Genomic DNA, 26,202 nt, shown 5'->3' on the forward strand with positions numbered 1-26,202 from the left:
GCAGAATGGCTGATGAAACGCTCCGGCCGACTGGCGGCGCGGACTAGCTTTGTCTTGGCTCACGCCCAACGGTCTTCGTCGCCGTGAAGAAACGCCGGCAAATAAGATCACGACGAGGACTTTTTTGGAATTGCTGGTCGCGTGCCGTGGTGCCTGGTGCCGTGTCGAGCACAAACTGTCAGCTGTGTGAGGGAGTGCCTGGCACAAGCGGTCGCTACACGTTCGCAGTGTCCAGGCACAGATGAAATATGCAACGCTCATGACCTTGTCCCAACAATGCACTGTGGTGCACGTACTTTAATGGCGACGCCCGACAAATGTCGCTGAAACCCGGAGCGACACGACTGCATACAACAAGCGAAAACGCACTGAATAATTGAGGAATCCGTTGCATACCAAAGTCGGTTATTGCGCGCTGACAACTTGAAATGGTGTGAGGCGAAACTGACGCCACATACGTGTTCGCCCGCGCTGGGTTGCGTCCTGGCATTCTAGGCAGTCGGCATTTTTCCATCACTCACGTTGGGGCCGCTCCAGTCGTTCGTCAAAGCTGGCCTCATTCAGTATATTACGGCGGCGTCAAGCCTGGGGTGTAATGACGGGGACTTGACCGTTGTTCTAAGCCCGGGGAAGCCCCACACAGAGCCATCACAGGTCGCGATGTTCGAGGTCTAAACCAGGCTCGCCAGAATTGTTCTACGGATCCTGAATACACAACTGCCGTTGAGAACTCGGAGAGAGCTGGACCCTGCCTGGGCCTCAGCTATACATAGATGACAATTGTTAATAGCCAGGTATCTACGGATAACAGGCCCAGGATGTAAGAGATAGAATAGCCCACACCTACAACTTCTCCACCAACCTCCCGACCATTCCAGCCCTAAGTAGTCTCCATGTACTTCCCTCTTAATAGCCCCGCCGCCGCAATAAATTCCAGGCGAACTTTGCGCGGAGAGCGTCGTCCTCACAGGCGCCGGGAAGTTAACTGGGAAACATCCCATAGTTAGTTCTCTGATTAGGTAAGTTTTCGGCCGGGACGGACCAGCCCCGGGCACTTCCAAGTACCTGGACTTAGCCTTATCCCACTCCTGGGACGGAGTTGCACATAGTTGCAGACTGCAACAGTGGCCGTCTTTGGGCCTGGATTCAAGGCCGGCCTACAGCCCCGGGCGGGCACAAGTCATCAGCCGCCACGGTAACCGCAGGTCGAGAAAAGACGCAACTGCCGCGGCTCCGTGTCCCGGGACCGGCGGACCAGTGGCCTCTGACCTGCGGTAGCTGGACCTCGGCCGCAGCTCCGTGCCCCGAGGACTGGCGGACCAGTGGCCCCTGACCTGCGGTAGCTGGACCTCGGTCACAGCGCCGTGCCCCGGGACCGGCGGACCAGTGGCCCCTGACCTGCGGTAGCTGGACCTCGGCCGCAGCGCCGTGCCCCGGGACCGGCGGACCAGTGGCCTCTGACCTGCGGTAGCCAGACCTCAGCCGCAGCTCCGTGCCCCGGGACCGGCGGACCAGTGGCCTCTGACCTGCGGTAGCTGGACCTCTGCGGCTCGACGCTGACCGCGGCGCTCTTGCGGGGCGGCTCCTCGTCGCTGTCGTCCGACAGTGTCAAGTCGTCCGACAGGGATCTGAAACACAACACCAGCGGCTGGTACGGTTCAGAAATGATAGAGAAAACGCCGCGTGGGACTAAGCGGCACGGAATCCAGAGCGCGCAGCTCTTCAGTGGACTTTACTATCTAGGCGGGATATAAAATGCTTCGGATAGTGCCAACACATCCGGCAGACTCCCGTCTTACTAATCCAACAGTCATGAGTATGTTGAAACAATCACAGGATCAGCTTCCGTGCAATGCCGGACAGTGAGCGGCCGCCCACTGTCCACCGCTTCTTCTGCCCGTCGACAGAGCGCAGAGTCGGACCTTGACTGTGCGCGGCCCGGCTCCGTGGCGGCCGGCCCTGCCATCGGCCCTGACCCAGTGAGAGGTGCCGGCGGGCGGCCGGCCGGCGGCAGGCGCGGCCGGCGCGCCGCGGCCGCCCCAATGCCAGACACCAACTCCCGTGCCGAGACGGCCGGCAGGCTGCCCTCCGGAGACGGCCGGCACCACGCTCGATGCGGTCCGAACGTGGGGCGAGCAGCCCCGACCCACCCTGGCCGGCGGGCACTGCACAGCAGTTGGAGCCCATCGTGGCAGCGTCTCCGGGGTCGCGAAAGCACAACAGGCGGACGCCGCTGGACAGAGAGGTCAAGCCGCGTCCGTTCATGTTACACATTTCGCCGACCGGGGCTGAAGAGACGGAGCTGATTTGTCTCGTGCCACCGTTTACCGGTGTCGCCTGTACCCGTCTCCCTCCGTACGTTGATGGCACCATGTCCGGACACGCCGATGTTCGGCCCGAGACGATGGACGGCGGGCGGTGTTGTGAGCCGCGGCGGGAGCGAGACACTCACGGTTTGGTGCTGGCCGGTACGGCGGCTGGCGGGACGCGCCACCGCCGCTCGTCCAGCCGCGGCTGGCTGCTCTCCCCGGAAGGCGCTGAAATCACGGTTCAGGTCAGGTCAGGTCAGGTCAACATGCCCCGCAGCTGGGTGCCCCTCGGAGGTGGCTGGAACCAAAAGTCCGGTTAAGTTAAAGCGCTGCTGGGACGTTCGCCCTCGATGGGGCGTTTTCGCTCGATGGGATGCTCACTCGGGCGAGTGAAATCAGGTCCACTTCCTCTCGGTGACCTCTTACGAACGCCAGTTTCGGCCAGGTGGCACACCCACAGCTGAAAACCCTTCACCAGCGGCACAGCAAATGCCAGTCAGGTCCGATCAGGCGACGACGGAACTAATCAGGTAGTGTCGGGTCAGGTCAGGCCGGGTCGGATCGGGTCGGGTCGGATCGGGTCGGGTCGGATCCGGGTCGGATTGGGTCGGGTCGGATCGGGTCGGGTCGGGTCGGGTCAGATCGGGCCGGGTCGGTCAGGTCGGGCCGGGTCGGGTCAGGTCGGGTCGTGTCGGGTAAGGTCGGGTCGGGTCGGGTCCACAGAGCCATGTTTCAGCGGATGAGCTCCAGTGCTGCTGGCGTCCAGGGAATTTGTAACGGTCTCTGAAAATAACGCCCTGATTACCTTTCAACTATTTGCTTTTTTGGTTACATACCCCGGTAAACTAAACAGGCTTAATGAACGTTAAACGGAGGTTCCATCATCAAACAACGACTTCGCCTGTTTCCATAAGATAATTGTCTAACTTCTGATCTCACTTATAAAGTCAGCGTTCGTCAAATTGCCCTTGAGCCTCACATTATCTTTCATTAGCACGCTGACAACGATCTTTGATCAGTCCCATATTGATCAAACCAGTATTAAACTTAACCGTCGGTCCCACTCCCACATCTAAAACTGCCTTTGAACCACTGGCCGAGCAAGGGTAGGTGATAGTCACCTGCTTACCATTTTGCGGCCCAATAGCGCCCAGATAAAAACTCGACTCAGGTCATGTCAGCTTTCACAAGGGCTGACACGCACCCCGAAGGAATCAGGTTATGTCAACTTTCACAAGAGGTTAAGGCTGCACCCCTTGGAGACGCCGTGTGTCCGCCGTTTTGCTCAGTTTGTGAAACGGATCATTTCGAAACTCGAACGCCGCGCGGGTTTCGCCAGACGCAGGCATAAAGTATGCGGAGATCAGGCGAGTGTCGTGACCCCAGGGGATAAGGCGCGGTTCGAACAAACACCCGAGCCGGCAGCAGAACGCGCCGCCGCTCGCACCGCCGCGGCCCCCACGCGGCTGCACCACCCCGGCGTGACTCGGGAGACCATGACTCGTGACTCGGCGGCGGCGGGCCGACTCCAACCATGACGGCCAGCCCGGCCGGGAGGCGGCGGACGGCGGCGGACGTGACAGATAGCATCGCAGGGCGGCCAGCCGGCCGGGAGGCGGCGGCCGGGAGGCGGCGGACGTGACAGATAGCATCGCAGGGCGGCCAGCCGGCCGGGAGGCGGCGGCCGGGAGGCGGCGGACGGCGGCGGACGTGACAGCCAGCATCGCAGGGCGGCCAGCCGGCCGGGAGGCGGCGGCGGACGGCGGACGGCGGACGTGACAGATAGCATCGCAGGGCGGCCAGCCGTCCGGGAGGCGGCGGCGGACGGCGGACGTGACAGACAGCATCGCAGGGCGGCCAGCCGGCCGGGAGGCGGCGGACGGCGGCGGACGTGACAGATAGCATCGCAGGGCGGCCAGCCGGCCGGCGCGCAGCGGGACACCGCATCTGCAGCTGGCTCGCCCGCGCCGCTGCAGCCGCCGGGCCGCCCCGGTCGGCGCCGCTGAGCTGTGTTTACATGTGATGGCTCAGACACCGAGCGCTAGACGCGCAGATAACGTAGCTGGAGAGGTCATTGGGTGCTTTTAATCGAAGACGTCCAATGCTTGCCCCGCCGCCTGCTATGCCCCGTTTGCTACTTAGTATGGTCTTTTCAGCCCTGTGAGGTCGAGCCGGGCGGTTTACTAACGTGATATTCATTACCAACCGACCATCTGTTTACCCTGTGCTACGGCCATTGAGCATGTCCGCGAAGTTTCGCTCACAGTGTCTGACGCCAGCATCCGTCAACCACGGCCTTCGGGGTCGCCGTTCATTGTCGGCCCTTCGTCGAATCCCCCGGCCTGCCTCCCCTGTGGCGCGTCCTGACCGCGCGACACGCCGACACGCGCACGGCACACTGTGCCTGCAGCGAGAACGGACCACGAGGCGGGCTGCAGCACGTCAGCCAGAGGGGGGGGGGGGGGGGGACATGTCGACACAGCTTGACTCACGGCAGAAGTGTAGCAGCCCGAGCGATGCCGGCGATAGCTCAGAGAGCCGCCGCCACGCTGCAGACCATGTGCGGAGAAGGAAGAGCGAGGCCACGCGCCCATGAGCAACAGCATCACACACAGAAGGCAGGATACATGGCAAAGGCGAAGCAACAAGGACAATGGGTGTTAGCAGCTGAGTTACATGGTCTTATTCAATGGCTGGCGGACTGTGGCGAGCCATCGCATCGCAATCCGTGGTGGACGGAAAGCGACGCCTCGCAAAGAACAATCAACTAATGCTGACGATGACTCGGGCATGAGTGCGCGTTGGCTGCCGTGGTCATGTGGCGCTCGCGACGGGCACCGGCCGGGGATCACGTACCTTGTTCATCGGCTGGCCGGTGAAGGGGAGTGACCGGGGGCTCATCCTGCAACGCGACAACACAGTCAACACGGGAAGGGCCACTGCGCACAACAACCGGCTGGACGCCGGGGGTCCACGTGTCACTGACACACTGTGGCTGGGAGTCCATGTATGTCATTGACACGCTGCAACCGGGGGTCCATGTGTGTCACTGACACACCGCAGCCGAGAATAACTGACACACACGAAACTCCGTGTGTCCATGTGTGTTACTGACACACCACGGCCGGGGGCCATGTGTGTCACTGACACGCTGCAGCCGGAGGTCTGGCGTGTCACTGACACACCGCATGGGCCGTCCGACTGCGCATCAGTCACTAGCGCGTGGCGTCGTCTAACTGGGCACCACGCTCACCGACTTACTGCACGCACCGTCTGACTGTGCATCAGTCACGACACGTCACGTCTGACCACGCGGCAAGGTCACAGCACGTGACCTCTTGACACGCCGCCGGGACACGGGCGCCAAACTATCATGTTTCTCGCAAAGTGCGTTCGGTGCGAGGACTCCATGGGTATTACGCGATGTAATGCCCTGAGTCAAATGCACACATGTCGCAACGTAACAAAGATCCCATAGAACCTGGTCACAGTCCTGGCCTAAACTAAATCATTCAGCCTCCTCAAACTTTAAAAACTAAAACACAACAATGGTAAGCAGCCCAAAGTAATCCACTTTGATTGCTGAAGTGAATACCAAAGTGGGGAATGTGCAATGACAGTTAACCATAAACCTGTACTGTTCCACAATCGTTTACATCATTTCTGGCGGCGGCCACCATTAAACTAATAACACCTACATGTCCTCAGCGGGATTGAACACAGGCGTCGTCGACCTGTTCACTAGCGGGCCCGAGTCACCTCCAGTCGAATCAGGCCCTCAGCTCGAACCACGAAAAGCACGTGGCACGTTTCTCACCCTCCTCCGGCGTCTCTGAGTGTTTGTCCCTCTGTCTCTCCCACGTATGGATCAATACCGCGGATTTCCAAGCGCTCCAGAAGCCCTATTCCGGGGTGACGGGTGCGCCGCGCCCCGCTCACCGGCACAGTTCGCGCAGCCGCCGCCGGAGGGCAGCACCACCGCGCACGCCGCCCCCGCCCGCAGCCGACCGTCGCGTCGCGGGAGCGGGGCCCGGTGGCATTAATTAACGGCCTAGGTCGATGCAGACCTCGGTGCTCAACTGTACACCCAACTGTTGATTGATTTCAGGCCCGGAACTGGGCGAGGACACGGATGGGCAGGCTTTGGCTCGCTGACTCACGGACCGAGAGCAGGTAGGGCTGGCGAGCAAGTCTAGCCAACTACGCATTACATACCATACAAGTTGGAAAGGATCCCAAAAATAGGGCAGCTCTGTACGAAACTTTCATCGCAGTGTTGAGTGATATAGGCCTTGCCTTGAATTGGAAACTGCAACGACATGCCACCCTGCTTCACATTTCACGACAGTGACCAGTGGCCATTTAGTACATATGAATACATTACTGACTCCTTCTAAAGCATCTGAGTACAGGATTCCATAACCCTTCAACAGCTCTCGTGACCAGCACACCTGATGACCTCTCCCAGCCGCCAAAACAGCCCGGAATGGCAGCAGCTATCAACAAAATCACGATGATTAACTTCGGCTGTGCAGTTGCAGGGCCACGTGACACCGCTTACCAGGCGGTCTGCACAACCCGCAGGCGCGCCACGACATCGGCAAGGCCTTTGATAGCGTGCTGCATGACTTGCTGCGGGATTGGAGCCGAGATAGCATGCAGCTCTGAAGTCCCGCGGCGGGGAGCCAGGTCCGGGGCCAGCTCAAACAGACCGTGAGGGGGACGATCTCGTTCCGCGTTCGTGATGCAAGGAGTCGTGCAGGGCTCACTACTGGGGCCTGTGCTGTAGCCAATGGTTGGCCCCAGCGCGCCCCACCTGCAGCCCATAACGGAGCCTAGCAGCCCCTCCATCACTTGCTGCTGGAGACGCCAGCATGCGCAACACACATGGGCGGGCGGGCGCCATCCCGTTTTTACGCGGCGCTGCCTCCCTAGCCGTGGGGGAGGCGACAGCGGTCCGAACAGCTGAGCATGGGGACGGTGATAAATCGCTCTTCATCCGCTCCCTCGACACCCATGATCAGGTGAGACAACCAACGGCCACGCCCGTGCCCCAAGCTCCCAGGCCTAAGCCATTCCGACTCCGCCGAAAAACGAGTGCGGCTGGCTTCAGCGGCACTCCCTTCAACCCTGTGACGTCACCGGGACGAACCGTGACGTCACAGGGCGCTATGGCCGGAGAGGCGTGACCGCGGCGCGGGACGCAGTTTCAGGGCCGGCGCGGTGTAGCACGGCCGTCAGGCCAGCCAGGTCCAGTCTGGACGTCGGGAGGAGGACAATCAAACAGTGCGAGCGTTTCAAAGCGAACCTCCTTTTCTTATGGCGGGCCGTTACGCTGAATACATCTCCGTCAGTTTAAGCGCGTGATAAGATCCCACTTTTGAATGCCAGCCTTCATAAGCCCCGCGGCCGGCGATGTGCCTGGCCTCACACCAATCTCGTACAATCGCATCGCAATACCAAGAGGGCTCCTTCCTTGCCACAAAACGTCGCGACCCTCCAGCGCACCGGAGCGCATTTCCGGGTCACGCGATGTAGCGTGTTTATCCTTGTCTCCCCCCGTCCGTTTTACGGTCCCGTCAACCATACAACGACCGGGCACGACCCGAACGGTGCACGCGCTTTGTGCACGTGTGGCCTTAGACGTACGCTTCGCCGCCGCTTCGCACACACATTTGTGCACACTTGCAGCACCCACGTCGGCCCGTGCTTTATCGGATTCCATGCCGTGCTGAGATCTGCGCCTAACGAAGAACGCGATGCTAGTGATCAACACGGACTGCAGCCAACGTCAAACAAAGACGCTGCTGCGCGGCTAGCCTGCCAGGGTCTGCGGCCGGGACCACGCGGCAGCCCAGCTGCATGCCAGCATCGACACCGTCTCGCTCCGATCGAGCCACCGCCCGGCTGCCCCCTCCCCCGACTCCGGCGGCCCGTGCACGGCTGCGCTCTGACGGGGGCGGGGGAGGGGGAGGGGGGCTGCAGCACGCCACGGCAAGGTCACGGGGCCACGTCCAGCCGGCTGCGGTCGGTCGCCGCGAGTCGCGCCGCTTGACTGACGATCACGGGGCGAGGCGAGGAGCGCGCCGAGCAGGGCGGTGAGGGCGCCGCAGCTTTGGAGGGCGCCGAGCGAGGGCGCCGAGGCTCAGTCGACGGCGCCGAGCAGGGCGGTGAGGGCGCCGGAGCTTGTAGGAGGGCGCCGAGCAAGGTGGTGATGGCGCCGTAGTTTGGAGGAGCGCGCCGAGTGGGGCGGCGAGGGCGCCGCGGCTCAGGGAGGGCGTCTGGCAAGGTGCTGAGGGCGCCGCGGTTTGGAGGAGCGCGCCGAGCAGGGCGGTGAGGGCTCCGCGGCTCGGACGAGGGCGCCAGGGAAGGGTACCGCGGCTCAGGCGAGGGCGCCGAGCAGGGCACCGGGCATGGCGACACGGTTCGCTCCAACGCCGCGCCAGCAAAAACAGCGTCGAACGGTACATTCCAAGTGGCTGCATGCACAAAACATGACACCAAAAAGGCATCAGCAGCAAACAAGGGTGTGATCAGTTGACTTGTGATAGCGGTACCGCTGATATGGCGGGCAGCGGTCCCATAAAGCCGAGTTGCCGCCAGGTTGGCAGACGTCTGGTTTGCAGAAGGCTAATTAATACTAGTAGCGAAGTGTTGATTTAGTATTTCATAACTTAATTCTCACAGCCATCACCGCGCGATTTATCACAGGCACGCAACGGATGGAAATAACGATACATTGCCGAAATACTCCCAGCAAGAATATTACGCCTTCGGATCATAATACAGCGATACAACACACGCAACGAGATACCCGCAGATGATTCAAGTGATTAAATTCACACGTTGTATCAGCTGACCATTAGGCCATACTAATGAACGGCAAATCATGTGCTAGCGCATCTAGCGGTGAATACGTGCCACATCCATTTACTGCCCATGCATATTCCCTGGAGAATGACGAGATACCCCGATTTGTCGTTAACTCCCGAGCCCCAAATCCTAACCGATCCCCGACACTAACGGCTCCGCAGCCCGCGGTCCGCTGGCTCCGCCGAATATTAAATAGCCCCCCCCCCGCGGTGTGAGGCCGGCGACAGAGTTGACTTCATGAGCTGCAGGGGAGCGACCCAGCACGACATCGTCAGTGTATGAGTATCGATCTGCCCTCCACCGCCGATGCCAGCCTCACCACCAGTCTGACTCCGGTCCGCAAGTGACCTGTCAGTCAGCTTGACCCTGGTCGCTATCCGCCGCTGACCTGTACCTGCTGCTTACCTGAGCCCGCGGTGGCGGCACGACATTAGTGCGATGGCTAAAACTCCTACCGACAGGAGGGCCACGACATCAGTTTTACGTGACACTACTTCTACTGCAACGACTTATACACATGAGTGCTACGCGACAAACTTATACTGCAAAAACTTGAACTCGTCATTACTTACACAGTCTTAACTCATGCGCAGTATCACGTCTACTGCAAAAACTCATACACGACATGAGTACTACACGACAAAACTTATACTGCAAAAAGATATACCAGTCATTACTTCTACAGCAAGGACCTGAATACCAGTCATGCGGTAGTAATAATGTCGCGTATTTCAAGTATTTGCAGTAGAAGCTATGCCGTGCATAAGCAGTGGTTGTTAATGTTTTTGCAGCAGAAGTAATGATGAGTAGAAGTAATGACGATTTTTAAGGAAAAGTTTCGTCGTGCAGCACTGATGACGCGCGTAGTTTTTGCAACAAAGTAACGTCGTGTGTAAGTAATGACTGTACAAACGATTGCAGCAGGAGTAATGACGGACGTACGTGTTTGTAGACTAACGTTTGTCACGCAGCACTTTTGTCGTGCATGTGTATTGGTAGTAGAACTAATGTCGTAGTATTCCTGTCGGCAGGGGTTTTGTTGCAGCATTAATGTCGTGGAGCCACCAGCTACCGACTTCGACCTGGCGCTGACCCCGACACACCACCGACCTTTAGCCCACACTCACCTTGACCGAGGGGAACGGAAACGGCATGAGGTGCGTCTTGAGCGGCGTCACTGGCGCCGCTAGCGGCACCCGCATCTCCTGCAGGATCGTCTCCAGGCCGGGCGCGCCCCTCTGCGGCAGAGAAAACGGTCAGAGATGCGGCAGGGGACGGTCAGAGATGCGGCAGAGAAAACGGTCAGAGATGCAGCAGGGGACGGTCAGAGATGCGGCAGGGGACGGTCCGAGATGCGGCAGGAAAAACGGTCAGAGATGCGGCTGGGGACGGTCAGAGATGCGACAGGGAAAACGGTCAGAGATGCAGCAGGGGACGGTTAGAGATGCGGCAGGGGACGGTCAGAGATGCGGCAGGAAAAACGGTCAGAGATGCGGCAGGGGACGGTCAGAGATGCGACAGGGAAAACGGTCAGAGATGCGGCTGGGGACGGTCAGAGAGATGGAAGGGAACAGACAGAGGAGGAAGGGAGAATGGTAAGAAGGGGCGGCAGGAAATGGTCAGAGGGGGCGACAGGGAATGGTAAGAGGGGACGGCAGGGAACGATCAGAGAAGCGCAGCACTTACGTCCAAGCACTTATGAGAAGGCGGTAGGCAACGGTCAAAGGGCTGTCAGGGAACTGTCAAAGGGGCGGAAAGGAACGACCAGAGGAGGGGGGGGGGGCAGGGGACAGTCAGAGGGGCAGCAGGAGGCGATTAGAGCAGCGGCAGGGGACGGCCAGATAGACAGCTCGGGTGATGGCCTTGGGGACGAAATGCAGGCGTCAGTTAAGAAGTCCGCGGCGATGCCACGTGCCGATATGTAGGAGGGTGACCGGGGACCGAGGTGCCCAACAGGCCGACTGGCGATCACGGCCAGGAATACACCGGCGACCCGACATGGATCGGCATCACGTGTTTAACGATACACGTGCGAAGGGCACGTCTATCCACTGCTGAAATGGTAGCCCCAGAAACAAAGCACACGTCACAAGTATTGATTGGAGCTAGGCACGTCATCCGCAGCCGTATTGCCACGTCCACTACCAGCCCCTGTCACAACACTGATCCACACCCGGCAAAAGCATCCGTTCTCGGGCGGCCTGCCGGTCCGCCAGTACATCAGCCGCGGCGCACGAGGTCACCGACAACACCTGGGGTCGGCGCCCCGGGGCATCGACCGGCGCGGCGGCCGCCGCGGCAGGCCCGTCCCCTGCCCCACGGCTCGTGCCAGCGGTCCGCGGGCGGTCGCCGCGCGAGCGGCGGGGTCACGCTGGACCGTGCCGCGTCGGACCGTGCCGCCAAGTCACGGCGTGCCCTATCGTGCGATCTGGCGCGGCTGGACCGGCGGCGTGCTGTCCTCAGCTCGGAAGCAAAAACGGCCGAGTTCGGCGGGCAGCCGCCACCGGGCGCGCCACGGCGACCAGCGGCCCGCAGCAGGCCGGCAGCGGGCGCTCCTCAGAAGTGGATGGCGGCATCTGAGGAGTGTGGGAGTGCTCCGCGACAGTGCGGAGCCGTCTGAAGGGGTGTGGGGCGCTCCTCAGGAGCGCGTGTGCTCCTCTGGGGTGTGCAAGCGTGCCACAAGAGCGTGCAAGTGCTCCACAGGAGTACTGACGCACTCCAGCGGAGCAATGTGGATACGTAAACGCCCCTCCAAAGCCAGCCAAACACGCCAATAGCTACCGACAATCAGGCACTAGCCACTAGAGGTGGTGCTTCCTGTTGACACGACACATTTCTAACATTCGGCTCAGAGGAACTGCTCACATGCCACGCCTTGCAAAACAGATTTCAGAGATGTATTACCTGTCACGCCTTAGTTCGCGGTGTTCCTGCCGAGTACATGCAAGAATACTGCAGTAGCCATCCCGGGCAGCGCCTCAGTATTGATTTTCCACCAACACCCCTGCCCCTGCACCGCCTACAGACGTGTCTCGCCGCGCTCTGTGTGCATGCCACGCCAAAACCCGCTACTGCTCGATCCACTACGCGACGGCTGGCTCTCAAGACCGGCTGCAGGAATCTCGAAAACACAGGTGCCAGCCATGGGCAGGGATGGCGTGAGAGGAAAGCGCGGACGCCGATGTGAAAGGAGCAGATCAAGAGAGCCGTGTTTAAAGAGAGCCCAATCGGACTCTCCCCTTAATGTGACTGCAAGACTCGTCCGGGGCTTTGAAGGCGGCCGGTTGCTCATCTGACGCCTTCGGTCGGCAAAGGGGGCGCGTTTGAGCGCGGACGAGCGCCAAGTTGAGGGAGGTGGGGGAGGGGGGATTTACGACCCCAGCCATCGCCAAACGGCAGCCATCTGTTCTCGCCTCTATCGGAGGCCCATCGGACGGAGTTGGGGCCGGCTGCAGCCCAGCCCAGCTCAGCCGCGGCACACGTACTCTGCCTGCCCGGAGGCAGTGCTGGGGTCATAACAGCACGATCGCTGGCGGACAAGCATCAGTATCGAACATGCAGCAGCCGATCTGGGAATGCTAAATCACGACGTGAAAACAAAATCAACTTTTGGCCCAAAGGGAGAAGACGTAACACATTAAACGGAAAGCACTGTGCATGTTACAAGTCTGGACAGCGCAATAGCCTTAATGGGTCATCATAAATTGGTCTAATGCTACAGGTCGGTCATATGACGCCCTCCGTCCTGCCAAGAATCTTAGGATAATGTGCGTAGATTGCCACCTTTGCTCACTTATACAACAATCCAATATGGCAGGGCTCACCCGATGACGCTCTCAGAAGCCTCGCAGAACTGCACACGCTACACACAGTGTTCAAGTGTAGTGTTCTGCAGTGTTTATTAGCGCCGAATGACGCACATTGATTGCACCAGCAGCCTATGTGTCGCTGGTTGATCACGGCAGCTACAAGCACCCATATATTGGTTGCGCCTGCACCAGTCATGAACAGCGATGTTGACATCAGCTGTGCAGCCGCGTCAGCCGCACCGAAGAGCGCCCCTCCCCTCCAGCTCAGCTCTGCGGCGGCGGCCAGGCCCAACCCGGGCGCGCTACATCGCCAGATGCGCTCCGCAGCGTCACTGGCGGAGCTCGCCCGGCATTGCCGGCTGGTGGGGCGCCCACGAGCCCGCCGAGTGAGCCTCGTCCAAACACGGCCGATGACATCAGGCGGCTGGAGTCGGCCAGGCGCCGCCAGCCCGACCCAAAACAATCCGAGCCGCTCCAGCGAGGCGGCCCGGCACACCGCCACCCTCGGCGGGAGCCTGGCTCGGACGGAAGGCCGGGCTCGGATGTCTCCCGGCCTCTCCGGGCCGGGTCGGCCGCCGGCTCGTGCGCCCGCCCGGTCACCGCCAGGGCCGCGTCTCCGACCACGCCACGGAAACGGGACCGGAACCGGAGGCGCAAGTCCGCGCCGGAATCTGAGCGGAAACTAAGATTCATGTCGACGTCAGAGCGCGGTCGACGTCCTAATCGAGCCGGGTCACAATCGGAATCGGAATCGGTGTCCAAAAATCTGGTGCAGCCTCGGCGTCGACACACGGATGGTTCGCGACATCTCTCTGACGCCGCTGGCAGCCACTGAGAGCCGGCAGCCGGGACCTGACCGCCCTCTCCGCGACCGGACGGCGCACACAGTGGGCCGACCCCGAGCAGAGACGGCACCGTCAGCGCCTGGAGTCAGCAGTGGACAGCCCGGGCCGGCGGGCGGCGGACCCGGCAACCACTGCGGCTGCCGGGCGGCGGACCCGGCAGCTACCGCAGCTGCCGGGCCAACGGGACCAGCTAGTGACGGGATCGGCTGGTGACGGGACCGGCTGGTGACGGGACCGGTTGGTGACGGGACCGGTTGGTGACGGGACCGGCTGGTGACGGGACTGGCTGGTGACGGGACCGACTGGTGACGGGACCGGTTGGTGACGAGACCGGTTGGTGACGGGACCGGCTGGTGACGGGACTGGCTGGTGACGGGACCGGCTGGTGATGGGATCGGCTGGTGACGGGACTCCCCTCAGCCTTCAGACGAGCGTGGCCCTGGCAGCGACTGCTCCCGCCCGAACACGGCTCCCTCATCGACGTGCGGGTATCGGCGTCGGCTTATTACGTCCGAAGGACCCACGCGGGCATGCTTACTTGCGCTCATCGCTATCGACTCGGGTGCCAAACTGGACAACACGGTCGTGGAGGGAGCAGCCCGAAACTGGACAACACGATCAGAGAGGGAGCAGGCCCGAAACTGGACAAACACGGTCGGGGAGGGAGCAGCCCGAAACTGGACAACACGGTCGGGAAGGGAGCAGCCGGAAACTGGACAACACGGTCGGGGAGGGAGCAGCCCGAAACTGGACAACACGGTCAGGGAGGGAGCAGCCCGAAACTGGACAACACGGTCGGGAAGGGAGCAGCCCGAAACTGGACAACACGGTCGGGGAGGGAGCGGCCCGAAACATGGTATTTGGTAATCGTTAGATTTCGTAAATATCATGGCTTCCTCAAATGCTCGGCGGAGGCTATCCTGCTTGTCATGCATCACATGACATGCACGAATTCTACACCCCGGGACATGTGTGAGGCATGATTAGCATATCTCGGATCGGCGGCTCAAGGCTGCCGCAATCCGACGTTTGAGCGACCTGGTTCTGCGATCAGCCTTCCATGGCATAACATGGACCACCTGATCCCACGAGCCTTGTCTCGAGAGAAGCCCGCACTCAGGCTAGTTACCCCGCGCCATAACATGGACCACCGCCCCTCTGATCTCATGATCCTTGTCCCGAGAGAGGCCCAACCTCGGTCTGGTTACTCCGCGCCATAACATGGACCACCGCCCCTCTGATCTCATGATCCTCATCTCGAGAAAGGCCCGCCCTCAGGCTAGTTACCCCGCGCCATAACTGTCTCCCAATCGCTAACAATATCGGTGCCTGCCCGTGTGGTCTGATGCATGCCCTTCACGAGGTACACACTCTCGTGGCCAAAGCTGAACATTTGGTCTGGGCTCTGTGCTCGATCGGAGGCGTACACATGGGGATTTTGGCCAAAAACTCGAAGCTCCTAACTAGGCTGTGAAATTTAAGTTCGTGCAAATTTATGGCGCAGCTTTTCTCGTGCATAATGACACAATATGCTGCGCACAAATGTCTGCATAAATGTGTTTCGGTGTGAGACCGTATCGAATGTGTGCATAAATGTGTTGCGGATTGAAAGCGCATCGAATCAACGATTATCATTGTTAAATCTGGTTGCTTTGTACCACGCAGTGGAGGCGATCCAGCCGGTCACACTTCTCACATCTGGCCCAGGAACGCAGCTGTCGAACAATGGAAGTGGTAATAGAATTTCGAGTATTGCGGGTCACGTAGTATCTGGGAGTTGCATTGTGTACTTTTCCGCTCAACACGGAAGTTTGGCAGCCTTCCAAAATGTTTGCGCTTTCAAGATTAGCTCTTACTTGAGACGTTCAAAGCTTGACATAGGCGGGGCACAAATCGCGTAATTCGCGTCGTTCTCAACGGGCCTCACTGGAAAATTGTCATGTGGGCTTGAAGGGAAATTTTAAGGAACAAAATAAATCCGGTATGAGTCTTTCTCCAGGTAATTCCAAACACACTATTGTAACAAAAGCTTAAGTTACGAAAACTAAAAGGCAATACCCAAGACCAAACAACAACGTGGAATGAAAGCCGAAACATATGGCTGTGAGGTATAGGGGACCTGTGCACCACCAGACGTTCAATAGTTTCCAATGATTTTTGGAAAGCGTTACCTTCCAGAAAAAAAACAAATCAACGTTTTGAATAAACGGTCGTCTGATTGATTTACTGAGGTGGCAGGCAGTGGCGAGGCGTATCACCGCCCAGATAGTATGGTGAAATCGTATCCAGGGTCATTCATGGGCCGCTTGAACAATGGTTAGACAGGAAACATCCCAAACAACACAACATAACATATCTTACTACATCTATTTGTAATTTTGTAAGGCTCGTCAGAGCGACACATCAGCTCGTCTCGTTTGTTTCATGAGGTCCCCGCACTCGACAGCTGCTCAACAGTCCCCGTCACGTCTCCGAGGGATTACCGACAGAAGTCACGCGCCCCGTGCTCCTAACCAAGGAGAGCCAACGCGCATTCCACCGCCGCCGCGCACTCGCTGACGTCACTGGGCTCCAGCCGCTGATTGGCTGGCCCGGCGTCGCGCCGACCTGGGCCCGAGAAGGCAGCCGCCGGGCCTGATTCTCTGCTGACTGCTGCAGCGCGGGCAAGGCGGTGGCCTGGCGGGTCTGGGCGCGGGGTCAGGAGCGGAGGTGGCCCGGCGGGTCTGGACACGGGGTCAGGAGCAGAGGTGGTCTGGCGGGTCTGGACACGGGGTCAGGAGCGGAGGTGGCCCGGCGGGTCTGGACACGGGGTCAGGAGCAGAGGTGGTCTGGCGGGTCTGGACACGGGGTCAGGAGCGGAGGTGGCCTAGCGGATCTGGACGCAGGGTCAGGAGCGGAGGTGGCCTGGCGGGTCTGGACACGGGTCAGTAGCGGAGGTGGCCTGGCGGGTCTGGACACGCAGTCAGGAGCGGAGGTGGCCTGGCGGGTCTGGACACGGGGTCAGGAGCGGAGGTGGCCTGGCGGGTCTGGACACGCGATCAGGAGCGGAGGTGGCCTGGCGGGTCTGGACACGGGGTCAGGAGCGGAAGTGGCCTGGCGGGTCTGGACACGGGGTCAGGAGCGGAGGTGGCCTGGCGGGTCTGGACATGGGGTCAGGAGCGGAGGTGGCCTGACCGGTCTGGACACGGGGTCAGGAGCGGAGGTGGTCTGGCGGGTCTGGACACGGGGTCAGGAGCGGAGGTGGCCTGGCGGGTCTGGACACGCGGTCAGCAGGAGCGGGATCGTTTGTGCCAGGGGCGGCGGACGCGACAGCAGTGTACGGAGCTATTCTTGCCGAAGTCGTCTGGGACAAAACAGTACATGCCGTGGCCGACTTGCAGGAAAAAAAAACTGAGGACGTGCTTGACGATCCGCGTTGTACTAAGGCGGTTATTACCCCCTGCGCCTGACGAGGTCAACATGACTCCCGAATGCACTGATCTGAGGCTGCTCGGCTCCCCTCAGCCAGCCGTCATCCCCCTGGAGTTTGTGGACAATTTGCAGGTGCACATGGTGCACGAAAATTATGCACACTATGACAGTAAATGTGTAGTATATTGCAAAGGCAAAATGGGACATGACCTTCTGATACGAAGGGCAGCCTTCGCATCATAACCGTGCTGCATTGACAATGCGGGCTAAAACCCTCGTCGAAAGGCAAGCAGCAACACAACGGAGAAAACGACCTAAGCATAATCAGTTATCCATCAAACATTTGGATTCATGCATTTTGAAGACGCTAGTCTGCTTTTGTACAGAGTCACAAATCATGCACATATAAAGGCGCTCTCCTAAAGCAGCTGACCAAATGCGTGTTGTCCATTTTCCATAACCTTCCATGCTGAAGATGTACTATCCTAAAGTAATATATGGTAATGGACTCCGTTGGTCATCAATGGCGAAATCCCGCGCGAAAATCCCGGTCAAAAGTCACAAGAAAAGGACAACCGTCGTCTTCTAAGTCGCACTGTGAATCGATTTTATTGAACTCCTCACCATATATACATCTGATGATATTAATCATCGCTATCATCGATCACTGCCGTAAAAGTCGCATGCATTACAGCGCAGTGCATGCCCCAATGACGTCACACTATTCACGCTGTAGGGTTTCGGCCAGTCCTAGCGCCATTAGTAAGAGAAGGTCGGGCGCGTTATGAGCTTTAGCGCTCTCGCCAAAACTTTCGTAAGCCGGGAGCGGCATGAATACAAATTATCCCGCTCGATACTGGGGCGAAGCGGATAAAGCAGGCGCGCCAGATAGATGACGCCATGCGCATACAGAATGCACATTGGGACCGTAATGTAACGGAGCAGTGCTCCCGCAAAGCGGCAGACGGGTCGCGTTGACAGTTTGTGTCAACCAGACCGGTGTATTAAGCATGTCTGTTTTGATTCGCTGGTTGTAAAGAAATTGCTTTGCAGTGTCGTAACATTTACATTATCATATCTTGGGCAGGCACAATATGCTAGCGGGGGAGCTAAATAGCAAAAATTATGTTAATAATGTAGAAGTAGCTAGCAGCAGTACGTAAGCCATTTAATAGCAATTCATGTCAAAACAGAGCAGAGGAGGACTGGTATAAAGCTGAATGCCACGACGACTCTCGGAGAATGAGCTCGAGCAAGCCGACATCAAACCACGACTATCATCAAAGGAGACGCCGACATTGGCGGCCAGCGTTCCCGGTAACCACAGGAGTGAGGGGGGGGGGAGGCACCACTCCACCGGATAATGGTCCTGCATCACACCGTGAGCAGACCCGGTGACGCACCGAGCCGAGATTGTGGTCACGTATCACTACACCGAAACACACTGCTTGCGCTATCGGACACTGCGAGTAACGTAACGCAAATATCATAAAATAGCTTGAGCATCAGTCGACGGGGAAAACGGATGTGGTGGGTTTAATCGAGTGATGCGCATGGCCCCGTCCCGTCAAAATGCTGCGATGTCCCGTCTCGGCCGTCAGGCGACCCCTCGGTACGGCCCCGTCCCGTCAAAATGCTGCGATGTCCCGTCTCGGCCGTCAGGCGACCCCTCGCCATGGCCCCGTCCCGTCAAAATGCTGCGATGTCCCGTCTCGGCCGTCAGGCGACCCCTCGCCACAACCGTGATACCGCGAGAGCTGGTGAGCCAGGCAGCGCCCTAAGCCCGCCGGCCGACCAGCTGGCAGCGATCGTCAACAAACGGGGCAGAAACACAGCAATATTTCTGACCGTGGCGTATGACGGCCGCCCGCTGTCGCCCTGTGATTATTACCTAACGTTACTTGGCCGGTGAAGAGCGTCGTCTTTTACGGGACAGCGCTCTGATATGATACGCCGAAAACAAGCGCCGATGCTGGCCTGTTTACTACAAGGTCCAGGGTTTTAGGCCCACTCCCATGCGATTTTGGTTCTCCGCGACGGCACCGCTGTGGCGCATCGCGATCGTCTAGCCGTGGCGCGTCGTGAAACAATCAAGCTTCGTGTCTGTCCGCGCGGGCCGGGTGCGACGCCGACCGTGGTGGGCAGCTCGGCCGACCTGGCGCGGCTCGGCGGCGGCTGGCAGGGAGCCGATCGCGCCGCGTTCGGAGAGGCGGCCGCAGCGGCCGGCCGGGCAGGCGCATTAATCAGGCGCCGTAAACAAACAGGCGCACCGCCCAGCACCGAGCGCGGCCGGCCGTCGTCAGGCGGACCAAGCCAGGCGCGACCCCAGGCAGTCACAGCGGGGGTGCGCCAGTCCTCCCCGGGATTAGGACTGAATCCGCCTCTGGCGACGGATGCGAGTTGACGCCGTAGTAAGGGCTTGATGATGGCAGAAGACAAGCGAGGTGTCCAGGGGAGGTCACGGGCGCCCCGTGACCTCTCCTGGATACGCCTCTGGCAGGGAGCGGCGGCTGTAACAGACACGTGCCGGGCGAGAGCGGCGCTTCCGAGTAAGATAGCCGGAGCTCCGGTCGGGCCTCCGGAGGACGGCCGCCTCGGAGCCGGTCCGCGTAGCTGAAGCCGCCGCTCCGCGCAGCTGACCGACAGCTCACGGCCGACAGCGCCGCATGCAGCCGGCTGATTAGACACAATCTGGGTCGAAATTCAATGAAATCGACGCGCGGAATTCACTGCTGCTTGTGTGGTTAGGTGCCGTTTTCAGGAGTCGTGGAAATGATGACGGTCCGCTTTGAGCTTACGTGGCAGCGAGCATTACCTCTCGAAGGGAGTACCGACGTATCACCATCGTGGTGCGTGCAGACCGGACCAAAGAAAAGTATCGGTTCATTGTTGATTTTAAAGTTACGACCACACAAAATGACACCAAAATTAAAAAATACTGTAACATACAAGCGTAGTTACTTCCCTGAGGTAGTTATCCTACTCAAAATTAACTTAATCCATCGGAAAACGTGATGGGTCGTGACAGTGAAATGGCTTCCTGCGCGGTTTAGAACGGAAATGCCAAAGGCCATCCTATTAAGTGACAGGCAAGCGCCGGCAGGCAGAAAAGAAAACATTAAACCATTCGTGGAAACCATAGCCTATTCTATGCACATCTACACCAAGCCACTTCCCCAGTCCAAGCACCCAAAAACAGACATGCAGTCGACAAACTTTCCGTAAAACCCCCGCTGCATATTACAACTTCAACGCTTCGAATCATTGGGCTCCGGATGTCGCTGCCTAAAATTAGTGTTTCTAACTTCGCGTTTACACCGCAGTTCTCGGAGGTGGCGCCTCCCAGCCGCCAACGCAGCGAAACGGCGGCCACCATCGACGCGAATCCGCAGTTCATTTCCAGCCGGAAGCGGTCAACGGCGGCGGCCAACAGCCAATCACGGGTCCCCAGAGGTCAGCCCGCACCGTCGGCCAATCAGCGTCGCCGTCGCTGAACTGCCGCGGGGCACTCGACCGGCGTCACGTGACCGCCGCCGTCCGGCCGTATCACCTCCGGCGGCGGTCGACGCGGCGCGAAGAGAGCCCGCGCCGCCGCCGCTGCCGCCGCCGCTGCCGCTGTTCGGCATCGATTCGACGCCGGTGAAACGGTGCGGGCAGATGGAGCGGAAAGCATGAGGATGACAAATGATCCGGGCGCGGTTAAATCTAACCAGATGTAAAGCATTTGGCAGGCTCTTCAGGGCTGGGCCGCATCACAGACTGCCGTGCCCGGCGGGGCGGCTGTAAAGTGGGCGCTGTAGGATGGCTGTCTGCGGCGACTGGGATTCATGACGTGGCTATTGTCAGGTCCGGCCGGATTGTGTGAAGGATGATATGCGCGGAGGTAGAGGAACTGAAATAGCCTTACTGCGATGATCTTCCAGAACGGCCCAACAAATTGTCCTCATAAGAAACTTTTCATTTCTGGCACATTCCAGTTCTGTTCGTTATTGTGGCACGGACGGGAAGTTACAACCGAGGTATTCGCTGCTCGGCTTCCCTTCTGGCCTTGGCGGCATATTCCCTGTTTCACCATTGAATAGTATGTCCATAACCAGGCCAGACCAGGACAAAGATCAAATACCGTGCACAGAGTATTCACAGGTGTACTGTATTTAAACCTTTCTTAGCCTTTTACTCAGCATGGCATGGTCAACACCCAAATAACATTCGGTTTTCTATAAGTTGATATAACACGATTATCAATAGCGTCGGCTATCGGCCATGTAGCTGTCTCTCAGGAGTCCGGACAACTTCTTTAGAATTGAAATTCATTCGAATTTCAATGCAATCAAATTTTGAATCCATTCGAGGCAAATTCAATTCGAAATCACCGCAGGTGAGTGTCAGAGTCATCCGTCACCAGCCTCAGTCGTGATCAGCAATGATTGCAACAACACGGCGCAGCGCCACACGTCGCTCTGGGCTTACTTCGCTGGCTGCGAGTCCATTTTCCAGGCCGCCGCAACAGCCAAAAGGCGGGCATACCATGGGCCCCCGACCCACCAAACTTCAGCACAGTCGATTCCGGCAAGCGGGGCCATCTTAGTGCCTGGTTGCATCCCTTTATTAGCAGCGCAGATCACATAGCAGCGTGAGCTCTTGGGACGCCGAAACACTCACGCGCCGTCCAGCTCCGTTCCGTTCCGTCCGGTCTCACCCTGCCCCCTCCCCCCCCCCGCGACGGTCGGGCCCGCGGGCATACGCATCGCATAGAGCCGCGACGCAGGCATGCGGCCGGCCGAGGCTGTTCTCGCCGTGTGGCATTTCGACCATTTGGGCCATCTCCGAGCCACTTACAGCAAATGACAGGCTTCAGTGACGCTCCGCACTTTTGGGTCGCTCTGCGCGGGCGTGTGCAAAGCCGACGGACACCCACTAACTGCCTGCCACGAGCGGCACTCAACAAATGCCCTTCCGGTTGGGGTAACTGTACCGTCCTCATCTGGTGAGTTCGTATGCACACCGTGTGTCAGCCAGTTAGTTTCCCGGTCGTCGCCAGGTGTAACTGAATTGTGAGAAGCTCTAAATGGTGTTTGGAGTCCAGGATGTGTGCGTCACAACATGACTTTTCTTCTCGGAATTGCTGTGATTCGAAAGAGGTCTTCTGAAAGCCGGGGCCTGTAGGAAACCTGAGATGTGATTGGAATTCCAAAGATTCCGAGGAGAAAACTCGAGTTGCTACGCGCACACTCCACAGAGCTTCTTAAAACTCATAACATTTGACAGCGTGCAGGGATCTGATCGGTCCAAACTTTCTGTACATACCCGCTAGCCCCACCTGAATACGAACAATGATTCCATTCACACTGCTAACACCTGGTCTCAATCGTCCCGAAAGACTCCACGCTCTTTATCGGCCAGGGAAAATCCGGGGCACGCATGCAGCCCAGACCGCCAGGCAAACGTGTTCCAATCTGTCGGAAGCAGCGAGCATTCCCGACAAGCCTGTCCATATCTTACCCCGTACAATGTTCTGGGTATGGAACCTTCAAACCCTGCCCTACCCAACGGTCACCGGACTTTGAGACCAGCCCATTAACTGACAATATCAGGTAACTCAGATACGTGGAGGTCCCAGTTTTCGTCCAGTTTTGCAGTGTGTTTGATTAGTGTTCGTTCCGAGTTAATCTGCAACTGCGCCGCTGGATCTCGGACAGGTCCGAGAAGCTGGACGCGCCGCGCACTACGCAGCGTGTATGTACACACGCCACGGCAGATGACTAGCAGCCGCCTGGCCGACTACGCTGCCGACCCGCCTCCCCCCCCTCTCGTGCCGGCGACGCAGGGGGCGACGACGTGCCGACCCACTGACCTTGTCCAGGCGCGGACCGAGGCGCGTCGGCCGCGGCGCCGGCTGCGACGCCGGCGGCGGCAGCGGCGCCGCCGCCGCCGGCGGCCGCCTGTCGTACCGCGCCGGCGGCGGCGGTGGCGGCGGTGGCGGCGGCGGCGGGGGCGGCAGCGTCGGCGCCGGTGACGGCGGCGGCGCCCCGAACAGGTGGTCGTGGTCCTGGTGGACGGGCGCCGGCGTACAGGGCATAGCGTAGGCGCCCACCAGGCTGTTGAGCGTGCGCTCGGAGCGCATGATGGGCGCCACCTGATCGAACTCGCCCAAGATGTTGGAGATCTGGCGATCATTCGGCTTCACCTGCGGGCGATGTCACACGCGTCAGACGGAGTCACACAGTCAGTCAAACGGGCGTGTGGTCGACATCAGCCGTCCCAAGTCCACTGCCCGAGCCCACGCACGTGCCTCTGCAGTCACACGGCGGGTGACGCAGGCAGTCCAAGCCGACCATCCAGCAGAGGGATATTGGGCGGGACAGTAGAGCCTCACACAGCTGACACGACCGGGATCGAAGCCCGACAACGAGGGAGGGGCCCGACAGCCCTGGGAAGAGCCCGGCAACGAGGGAGGACCCGACAGCCCTGGGAAGAGCTCGACAACGGTGGGTAGGGCCCGACAGCGGTAGGCAGGGCCCGACAGCGGTTGGCAGGCCCCGACAGCAGTGGGAAGGGCCCCACGGTCGGCCTGACACATGCAGGGTTGTTGTCCCGCGTGCGCCCGTCACATGGCCGCTCGGCCGCGGCCGGGTTTCACACAGCAGCTGCCGGTTCGCCAGCTCTGACACACCGCTAGCACCAATGAGAGCCGCCGCGTGACACGAGGATGAAGGCGGACAGCGAACTATCGTGAACGGAGGATGAGCAGGCGGGGAGCGGGAGGCAGGCTCGAAGGATGCTTACATGACGTAGGCGCCGGAGGCCGACCATTGCCTCTACTAATTTGGCGACGCAGCGGCCAGCCGCGGCGAACACACGAGCCGCGTGACGCAGGACCGCTCCACCACGTCAGCAGTGGGCAGATAGCGGTGATCTCCGACAACTTCTGGTTGACCGTGACGTGCCCCGCATATTGCACCCATCCGGGCCACTTCCCCAGTATCAGCTGTATCCGGTATCCCCCGTGCACGCCTTATTCTGTATTCTCGCGATGCTTCACTGGGCAGAGAGCGTGCTACGACCATCAGGCCCGGGCTGCCCCGCCTCTGCCGCGGCTGGGAATCCCGCCCAAGCTCCGGCAGATAACTCCACGTGTCATCCCTCCGCCGGGTACGGCTAGGAGGCGACGATAATCCTGGACGGCTGCAGTCTTTCTCCAGCTATTACCTCTCTCCTCAGTCCATAAGGTCTGAAACGTTCAAATACGGCCAGCCTAATCCAACCAAACGAAATCACGGTAATTCGACATGTGTAGGCTTTCAAACACGTTTCTGGAGATCTGACAACGGTAAAAACGACAGGAAGTATGGCAACAAGTAGGGGAGAGCTGGCAGTGCTGAAAGGTTTTGAGCAATGGAAAAGTACAAGACGCAGTTACAGAGCGCACGCCTCTGCCTAACAAACGACGCATACTCGAACCTTGGGTTCCAATAGTGACGTCAAACGACAAGGCCCAGATATCACTCAACGAGACAAGTCGCACCAATGAAGGTTTCACAAACTACAGCAATGACTTCGACCTGCAGAACAAAAGCCTTCCTTTCGTACTGTTACCTATGATTACGCTGGCATGTGCGTAGCGGAGACGGCTGTCATATGGCCACGATTGTAAATGCGTGATAACAAGGGATCCGGACGACCACGGACTTGGGCCCACTTCCGAAGAAGATTTATATCAGCTCAACTCTCGTGGCAGCCGCCATCGGCTAACTGATTAGCTAGCCCGTGAACGAGATATCCTGCGGAGTACTTACATATCTCACGCGTGCCCAGTTAGAAGGACTCAGGGAGAGGTTTCTGGGGATTAAATGCATGATTCGGCCCAGTTGGATGACCTAGAATCCATTGGCCAGCAGAGGTCGGTGGCCCCGTCACGCAGTGGTCCACTCTCCCGGCTCCCATCTCCAATGGTGCAGAGCGGATGAGGGCTGGATAAAAACCGGGCTGAGGCAAAAAGAGGCGCTCGCCTAAGAATACATTAATACGTGGATCACGAAAGAAAACCCGCGATAAAAAGAAAACAAGGACGACAAAGGAAATCGTCACCAACAAGAGCGGAACGAGGCGCGCACATCTCGGCAACAGCGATCGACGAGCCCTGTATATTTACACGCACACGTGGGCGAGGACTAACACCGTCTGCCACCGGGACGGCGGCGGCGCGCCATGTTGTTTGTTGGCGCTGCGCGGCGCGGCGCGGCAGCGGCCGGGCGGCGCCGCTCACCGGCCGACCTTCCGCCGAGCGCCGGCTGACCTCCGTGACCCCTTTGTCTCGGCCGGTCGGCCAGCGCCTGCACCAGAGCACGCTGTTATAGCGGAGAGACGGCCGGCCCAGATCAGGGTCACAGACCATGGCTGGACCAGGGCGGGCGGCAGGCGCGGTACCAGCGGCGGCTGGGGAACAGCTACGCCGCTCAGCATCAGGCGCGGTACCGGCAGCGGCTGGGGCAGTTACGACCGCTCAGCAGCAGGCGGGAGCACCGGCGGCGGCTGGGGCAGCTACACCGCTCAGCTGCAGGCGCGGTACCAGCGGCGGCTGGGGGAGCAGCTACGCCGCTCAGCATCAGGCGCGGTACCGGCAGCGGCTGGGGCAGCTACACCGCTCAGCAGCAGGCGCGACACCGGCGGCGGCTGGAGCAGCTACACCACTCAGCGTACCGCTGGCCGTGGGTCTGTCCATCACTTCATGACGTTCGCAATGCTATCCACGTTGGCGTCGCTCTCTGTCGAGCCCTGGCACCGGAGCACGCTCACTCGCGCTGAATCGCAGAGTATTGGCTTTGCAAGGAGTCGGCGGGCTGGACCGCTCGCAGCAGTCTGTCCCCGCAGCGAGCGCCTGCCGGCCGCCGTGTCCGGGGAACGGGTCACAGGACATGGTCGGGTCCCGTACACTGACCCTGGGAAACAGGGAGA

The 26,202-nt window shown here is 59.5% G+C and overlaps 1 protein-coding gene across 1 annotated transcript in view; it reads right to left on the minus strand.

The window, feature by feature from the left end:
* Positions 1-26,202, minus strand: part of LOC119098994 (protein enabled homolog) — a 54,665-nt gene that overhangs the window by 20,225 nt on the left and 8,238 nt on the right. Inside the window, exons 2-7 of the mRNA XM_037222044.1 lie at positions 23,342-23,434; positions 23,102-23,143; positions 10,310-10,420; positions 5,166-5,211; positions 2,453-2,537; positions 1,527-1,628 (exon numbers count right to left, since the gene is read on the minus strand). Of these exons, the coding sequence (XP_037077939.1) occupies positions 1,527-1,628; positions 2,453-2,537; positions 5,166-5,211; positions 10,310-10,420; positions 23,102-23,143; positions 23,342-23,434 (479 nt within the window). The remainder of the gene's footprint in view (positions 1-1,526; positions 1,629-2,452; positions 2,538-5,165; positions 5,212-10,309; positions 10,421-23,101; positions 23,144-23,341; positions 23,435-26,202) is intronic.

This window comes from Pollicipes pollicipes, unplaced genomic scaffold, assembly GCF_011947565.3.
Source record: "Pollicipes pollicipes isolate AB1234 unplaced genomic scaffold, Ppol_2.1 Scaffold_2555;HRSCAF=2994_pilon_pilon_pilon, whole genome shotgun sequence".
Lineage (NCBI taxonomy): Eukaryota > Metazoa > Arthropoda > Thecostraca > Pollicipedomorpha > Pollicipedidae > Pollicipes > Pollicipes pollicipes.